Source organism: Alosa sapidissima, chromosome 3 (genome assembly GCF_018492685.1).
Source record: "Alosa sapidissima isolate fAloSap1 chromosome 3, fAloSap1.pri, whole genome shotgun sequence".
In the NCBI taxonomy this organism is placed as follows: domain Eukaryota; kingdom Metazoa; phylum Chordata; class Actinopteri; order Clupeiformes; family Clupeidae; genus Alosa; species Alosa sapidissima.
Window position 1 is genome coordinate 19,631,807 of NC_055959.1, and position 8,535 is coordinate 19,640,341.

Here is an 8,535-nt window from a genome sequence, read left to right on the forward strand (position 1 = left end):
CCATGGCACTACAACAAAGACCAACACTTGAACTTGTCACACAGGCCTCAGACAAAACGCTTTTGTTTTCAGTCTAAATGGCCCAGGACAAAAGCAGGGTTAAAAGAGGTGAATTGAGGCTGACCTGAAGTTGTTCAAATTGTCTGTGGGGAGTTTCTCGCAGGCCGACAGCAGGGCTTGCAGTCTTTTGTCCATATCCTGAATGCTGAGTATGGGTGAGGCGTATGGGTGGGTGGGATGGGATGGGATGGGGGAGAGAGAGCAGAGTTTAGTCATCCGTGGAGAGGCACGCCATTCTGCATCCATGTCAGAGAAGCACTTAAAAAATCATTCCTCGGAGGGCATCAGGGTAGAGTCTCCGCTTCCTAATTCATGAGAGCTTTCATAGTGATGGGGAGCGGGCGTGGGGTGGGGGGGGGGGGGGGGGTGCTGTTGGAGGAGGAGAGGAGAGTGGGGTGGGGTAGCTACAGTGGGGTGGGGTAGGTACAGTGCGGTGGGGTGGGATGGGGGCGATTCCCTGCTTACTTTGAGGCCTGGATCCAATCCTCGTAGAGTTCAGAGGTCATCAGAGGTTCAGGGAGTTCACGGAGGTATGATTTCAGGGCCCCTGTGAGAGATGAATGGGGGGAGAGAGAAAGAGAAACAGAGATAAAGAATGACACAAGGATAAACATACAGAGAGAGAGAATGAAGGGGGGGAGAAAGAGAGGGATATGGAGAATGGAGAGAAAGAGAGAGGCTGTCAGGCAGAATATATGCAATGGGGCCTAAGGGGAGGTTTGGTTTTTGGTTGATGAGAGATGAGCTTTGGCCACACACACACACACACACACACACACACACAAACACACACACACACACACACAATTTTGCATATGCATATATAATCACTTGCGCACACACACACACACACACACACAATTTTGCATATGCATATATAATCACTTGCGCGCACACACACACACACACACACACACACACACACACACACACACACACACACACACACACACACAGCCTCTAAGCTTTGGTCTGCTTGTCAGATTCACTTCAGCATGTGCCGCCGGTCCTGTGCAAACTAGGTCAGAGTTTAATGGAGTCTCTAGCGGGGGTCAAATCTTATACCCTTATACTCTTCCAGAGATGACCAGGCTCTTTTAAATAATAATCATCATGGCGGTACAGGGGGTGAGAGATAGGGTGCGGTTGTGGGCAGCCCACCTGCTATGGCGTGGGGGTCAGCTGAATACTCCGGAACGTCCACCACTCCGCAGTCCAGCGATGCCTTTAGCTTCTTCAGCTTGGATGCCGAGGGCGCCACCCGGAACAAGCCCTGAACCAAGAAAGAAATGAAGGGCTTGGGAAATATGCTAAAGCTAGGAGCACACCTCTTTAGCATATGTACTTTAGCTAAGCTTTATCTTTAGCTTTAGCAGAACCAAGAATAAAATGAGACGCCGGGAACATATTTTAGAGTAGGTGTGCATTTTTTGATTTTCATGCTGTTTCATATCTACAATAATTATTACATTAATATAACTACAATGTTTGCTAATGTTAATTAATAATATTTAGATTACACTTAAGCCATCAAGAGAATGTGACTTATGATTTACTATGTGGATGTTACAAATACTATGTGCACTAGTCCAGCACACACAGTCAATATAATTAATCTCTTGGGCATCATAATAAGCACCATGCTTCGTGCGTCCCATGTCCCGTAGGTCTGATGAGGACAGCAACGCTAGAGGCATGCATGACGCTCTCAGCTCTGGTGCTGTGTTTAGGTGGAGGTGAGGGGAGCGGCCTGCGCTCTGGTGCTGTGTTTGGGTGGAGGTGAGGGGAGCGGCCTGCGCTCTGGTGCTGTGTTTGGGTGGAGGTGAGGGGACCGGCCTGCGCTCTGGTGCTGTGTTTGGGTGGAGGTGAGGGGAGCGGCTGGCGCTCTGGTGCTGTGTTTGGGTGGAGGTGAGGGGAGCGACTGGCTGTACCTCCTCCTGCATGCCACACTCCAGCAGCATGGTGACGCAGGCCTCGATGGGGAAGGCGATCTCTCGGCCACTCAGGGTCAGGTGCTCCTCCAGTGGCTTCCCATAGGACGGCTTCTCTATCCACGCCTCTGTTGCGTCAAATCAACACAACGCATGATGTTATACAACAGAGCAGTGGGACTACTGCCAGCAGGGAAATGGGGTTTTCATAAGAACTAGTCTGTGAGTGAGGTGTATACTGTGCAACGTGCAAAAGCTGTGTGGCAAATTATCAAACAGATGATTTATTATACAGTACAGACAAGCACAAACACACACATACAAAACACACACACACACACACACACACACACACACACACACACACACACACACAAACAAACACAGACACATAGACACAAACAACACACACACACACACACACACACACACACACACACACACACACACACACACACACACACACACACACACACACACACACACACACACACACACACACTCACCCTGTTGGGCTTTGATCTGGGGCAGCACACTCTGTAGGATCTCCAAGGACTTCCGGTGGTATTCTGCCTGAACCTCGATGAGCTGCGCAGAGGACAAACACACACACACCTGTCCGATCCTGCACACACTACCGCGTCACGAGTACCGTCAGTAAAGAGAACAGGAGGAGCGGTCACATGCGGTCGAGCAAACGGTGAACTTACCGTCTGAAAGTAGTTTGCATAGTCTATCTCTTTGGCCACAAAACTGTACATGTCTGCTGATAGCTGATCCTACACAGACAGAGCAGAAGACAGCACGGAGTAGCTGAGTGATTTAGTTACAGTCATTTGTTGCTTTGTGGTTTAAAGTGTTCACTCAACTGTGGTTGTACATGTCACTCTAGGGGCTTGCGCTGAACTGGCTTTCATCCAAAGCCACTTGCTGCACGTCCACACACGTTCAATCATAAGTGTCGTCTTTGAAACCGTGTTCTCCGTCACTACACACATTCAATCATTTACCTTACCACACACACACACACACACACACACACACACACACCCACACACACCCACACACACACACACACACACACACAGACAAACATACACACACACACACACACACACACACACACACACACACACACACACACACATACCCCTCAAACCACCATGAGTATGATCGGGAAACAGACGTCACAAACCCTTCTGCATGTACAACACACACACACACACACCCACACACATACACACACACACACGCATTCAACTGTAAATATGGTCTTTCAAGGCCATGTTCTCAGCATGGACGGTGCCATACCCTTCCAGTAAAGCCCCAGGAGTGACATAATGTTGCTATGTAGCTTTACACTTCTTGACTAGATCGCTACAGCCCGGCTCTCTCACCCTACAGATCTCCATGCGATTGGCCGTCTCCTCCATCTCCTCTCGGAGGGAGTCAGACTTGGCCCCGCCTGGCTGCAGGTTGCTGGGGTGGCTGGACGACTTGGAGGACTGCTGCCACCTACAGGTGGGGAGAGGACAGGGCAGGGGTAAGTGGTCAGGGATGATGAATGATGATGACAGGAGAGTGGGAGTTGCGAGGTGACCGCAACCTCTTACCGCGTCCGAGCAGAGTCCATGTCCAGCACCAGCTTGGCTAAGTGCTTCCTCTGTTTCTGAATGTTCGGAATTTCAACCTGCACAGGCAAAACAAGCAGAACTTCATCATCCGTACAGACATGATAAATACTTTGGGCTTTCAAATTTGCTGCACCACTATTTCTACTTCTACTGTCACAATCACCAATGTCCCAACGAGATATTTTCATTGCTAAAATATATGCATCTTTGCATCCGTATGAAATCCTACCAGATAAACAATACTATGTTTTAACAGAAGAACTCACATGTCGGGTATGGCATTGCAATTGAGTGTAATTTTGTTGGGGTAAGTAACAGACAGCTTTATTTAGTTAAGGTGTTGTCGCTGTGTGCATTTACCTCGGCCAGCACGTAAAGAGGCTCCACCACATCTCTCTCGATCTCCAGCTCAAACAGGATGAGCTCCTGGGCCAGCTGCTCCTCCGTGTCCCCGCACAGCTTTAGCATCTTGCTGTAGGACACACACACACACACACACACACACACACACACACACACACACACACACACACACACACACACACATACAGTATGATGCCCCAGCACCACTGCCATGCAACACAAGAGCCCTATGCAGCCATGTTTACATCTATGTAGCACTGATTCATTAAGGGAGCTACACTTCACAGGGTTCCCACGCCTTGAAATTCAAGGACTTTTCAAGGGCTTTCCAGGCCCAATAGCTTTGCATTCAAGTACCCAACACAGCATCATTTGAGACAAGGATCAAGGTTAATTACTGATACAACACTGAGAATTTTTATAATGAGAATTAGCAGGCTTTACAGAGACTCACAGATAAGTACAGAGAAAGGTTTGAATGTGTGAACACTTCTTGAATGTGATGTGCAACCACACTGGCAGACTATTTTTTTTTTTTAAATTCAGACACATTCAATGGTCCATGCCTATTTATGTCTGTTTTTCTCAAATAAAAAAAACAAGGATTTCAGACCCATGGGAACCCTGAATACAGAATTCTTGTGGCCAGGCATTGCTTTTAAATAAGATCTAAGTTGCTCAGCTTTGTTCATGTAGGATCAAGATAAGATGTCATACAATATAAAATACATTTTGAATTTGCATTATTCTTGCACAGTGTCTCATGGGAGCCTTGATCCAATCAGAGAGAGCACACCATGAGACTGGGAGGACCTAATGTAATCGGGTACAGTTACTGAACTATGGCAGTAAATAAGAGACAGCACCCTGTGTTGACAGAGAAGTGTGTGACTGTGAGAGAGAGCGGGATGTGTGGACTCACCCCAGCAGTGAGTCGTCCCCTAAAACTGCGGCCCCCTCCACCATACACTGGGCCAGGGTGGTCAGGGGAAGCTTTTTCTGAGGGCAGAGCCAAACAACACTTTAATATCTCACTAGGATCATAATGACACGTTTATCCAGCTGAGTCCCACTGAAATGGAAAAATCATTTTTGCTAGGAAATGATATGTATCCCAATAGTCCATGGGCCAGACCAGATACCGGTACCATCTAGGTGGGCAAATTGTAGTTGTGATTTTTTTATACCTACACATCCCTAGTTTATGTTTTGATATGATAGACCTCTGAGATTGGTAGCTTTTTTGTGGTTATCACCTAATGAAGTAAACCACCCTTTAAAATAAATCGCATTTTAGACACCTGCATGCATATCCTGGTTGAACCCATGGTTAAGACACTTGTCAGTGTTGTATAATATGAGTTTGGTATCATCTTAAATAGTACATCCTAAGCTTTAAAAGCTTTAAGCTTTATTAACTAGTGATGTGTAGGTATAAAAAAATTACAACTACAATTTGCCCACCCAGATGGTACCGATATGCTATATTTTGGGTCTTTGGCCCAAGGACTACAACTAGTGAGACAATGAACAGTTACTGACACAATTCAACAGAATGACCGTAACATAACCAATCTGCCTCTGCAGTGCCAGGAATAGATCTGACATGTGTCCATCTACAGCACCTGGATGGTGTAACTGAGGGAGAGGCCGGGCGAGAGCACTCACCGCGGGGGACTTGACCGATTTCTTCTCCCCATCGGCCCCCTGCTGGCCCTGCAGGCAGGCGTTCAGCTTCTTGTGGGTGCTGTGGGACACCTGCTTCACCAGGTCCAAGCGCTTCTCCACCTGCACAAAGATGGACAAACAGGTCAGCATCTACTGTGGGCATAGAAAGCATTGGCATTGCCATCAACAAATACAAAATTGGCACCAACACACACGCACGTGCACACACACACACACACACATGCATACGCACTGCGCAAACAGTCACATAAACACCCACCACACACTAATAAGCATTCACAGAACAGAACCCCAATTAACTCTGCAAAATTTCTGTACCTGCAAAAGGTCATCACTGAGAACTTCTGTTTTTTCCGCCCTGAAACAAGCAAAAAAAAGACAAGAGTAACAATTAGCATCTTAGGGGCAGGGCTTGAATTATTTAAGCAGAACAAGCTCAACAAGCCACTGGGGGAATCTCACCCGTGCTCCAGCGATTAATTACCAAGCGCCCAGGAATGCGCTCCATGACCCTGATTAAATATTTGTTAGAAACAAAATGCCGTGCCAAAGTGATGACAACTTGTTTGGTTGTTTGGGTTATCTGCGAGCATCGATGGAAGAGCACGGGAACTTAGGAAAACAGCCCGCATGAACTGGCTGGGTTTCAGCATGCAGATTCCCTTTCAGTCCCTGGTAGATATAAACAGCAGGCCTGACTGAGTTTGCGCATCCCAGTGCCTTGTTACATCCTGACCCCGGCTTAGGCTATGAAAACATGAGGGAAGTGGTCTCGCTGTGACTTCCCCTGGTCAGGCCTGAGCTGGGTGTGTGCACCAGAGATGGACTCGCTCGCTCATTCCCAAGCTGTGATGTCAGCACACAATGACATCACCACCCCGGTGTGTATGTCAGAACCTCGCACACATACACACAAGTGCCTCCACACACACACAGACACACGCCCCCCTCGAAAGCCCCATGAGTATAATTGGGAAACATTAGCTGAGAATGTCACAAACCCTTCTGCATGTACAACAGCCAGGTTGAGAACCTGATTTCTGGAAGTCTTTTCGGTGCTTCAGGGTTTGTGGAGACTGGGAGAGTGGGCTCCGAAACCATTCAATCCAAACGCCTTAAACTTTGCCAAATGGTTAAGAAATCTGCCAAGCATAAACATATTCTCACTGATATAAACAAAACAGGATACAGTAAGTCAAAACGTTTTTTTTTTCTCCTGGTGCATTTAGGGTCAAGTTCATCTTGTGTGTGTTAGAACCGCGTCAGAGGTGTGCAGGTTCCTGACCTACCAGGTGAAATAGGGATGTAGAGGGACTGTATGCAGACACAGGAGCAGGGCAGCTATGAAAACAGTCCACCGGTGACGAGTCTACCGTGACCCATATGCCGTCTTGCATACATGCGAAGGGAGCAGGTTGCCATAGCAGCGCTCTCTCTCTCTCTCTCTCTGTGCTAATGTTAGAGAGTGAAAATAACCACTAGTGCATCCGTCCACTTCAGCTGAGCTTCAGCAGCGCCGTTATGAAAGAGGAGCCACTGGAAATGCACACAACACAACACAACAGCACGCTGTTCAAGCATAACACACAGCAGTGAACTACACAAATCAGTGCACTGTACCACACATTTAGTGTCCACTGCCAACCCAAAGCATGGCTCTCAAATGGCTGTGAGGTAAAAACAGAATCGGGCGGTTAGGTAAGATCTCAGAGACTCAGATGGACGCTCAGATGGAGATTGTGTAAGAGAGAGAGAGCGAGAGGGATCGAGACAGCAGACACACGAGTGTCAGTGTGTGTGTGAATATTCTCCAGCAGCCCTGAGGCCAGAATGTGGCCTTCTGCTTGGAGCCAAAATAATAAATTAATTTGCAAGCTGCCCGCAGCAGATGCTACAAGCTGGAATCGCTGTGATGCCGCGCCGCACCCTGGACAAGCTCCGAGGGGAAAGAGCAACAAACAAAACACGGGTCGTGACAGGCGGCCGAACGGCTCCCCAGGTGGACGCTCCCTCCCCTCTCCTCCCCTGGGTCCTCATCGGCACGCCGACTGGTCCAGGGTCAGTCCAATGCCAGCCAAAGCCTTTAAAAGCACAAAGCCGACGGCAGATCAGGCAGCACTGCGACGCAGTGATGTGTCTTGCATAACATCTCACCTTTTTTCCACACCTGGTGCTCTGAAGTTATATAACATATAAGAGGCGCTCTGCAGGGATTCTACAGAGAGGTGACCACAGGAACATGTGAAGGGGCTCTGGGTCCCTTGCGGATCCGACGTCTCGTTCCAGCCTGCTCTAATATCACCCTAATTGGATTGTGATGAAAGTTTGACTTTCACGCTAAAATGGGCCAGGTTGGCTTCATTAGCAGACAGCATCCAATGACTCATGGGCCTCGGTGGAATAGAGAGCCATGTTTACTTTGTGTGTGTGTGTCTGTGATCACTGTGACTATGTGTGGGTGTGAATGACTGTGTGTGTGTGTGTGAGAGACCATGTGTGTGTGTGTGACCATGTGTTCATGTATAACTGTGTGTGTGTTCAGAGCCATGTGAATTCCCTGAGGGCATTGCAGTGAGTGAGTGAGAGAGAGCAACCCTTTGCTGTTCATTCAGAAGAGCCTATGAAAGGGAGGGAGGGAGGACTCCACGGCACGCTCTGCCCAGGAATTCCACCTCTCTGACGGGGAAGGGGGGCTTCCTGCTCCAGCTGGGCTGTTGTTGTGTGACATTGAGGGGGACGAAAGATAACGGCTCACAACAGCGTGTCTGACCCAACGGGCCAGCAGCCATGCACTCTCTCTCTCTCCGTCCCTCCCTCTCTCTCTCCCTGTCCCACTTCCGGCCACAGGCCGAGCAGCC

General features: G+C 48.5%; 1 protein-coding gene across 1 annotated transcript in view; it reads right to left on the reverse strand.

The window, feature by feature from the left end:
• Window positions 1-8,535, reverse strand: part of arhgap44a (Rho GTPase activating protein 44a) — a 37,706-nt gene that overhangs the window by 16,178 nt on the left and 12,993 nt on the right. The window contains 12 exon segments of the mRNA XM_042086066.1: window positions 125-205; window positions 526-607; window positions 1,222-1,333; window positions 1,992-2,119; window positions 2,498-2,579; window positions 2,702-2,770; window positions 3,389-3,506; window positions 3,605-3,681; window positions 3,986-4,097; window positions 4,911-4,987; window positions 5,657-5,776; window positions 5,996-6,035. Coding sequence (XP_041942000.1) covers window positions 125-205; window positions 526-607; window positions 1,222-1,333; window positions 1,992-2,119; window positions 2,498-2,579; window positions 2,702-2,770; window positions 3,389-3,506; window positions 3,605-3,681; window positions 3,986-4,097; window positions 4,911-4,987; window positions 5,657-5,776; window positions 5,996-6,035 — 1,098 coding nt within the window.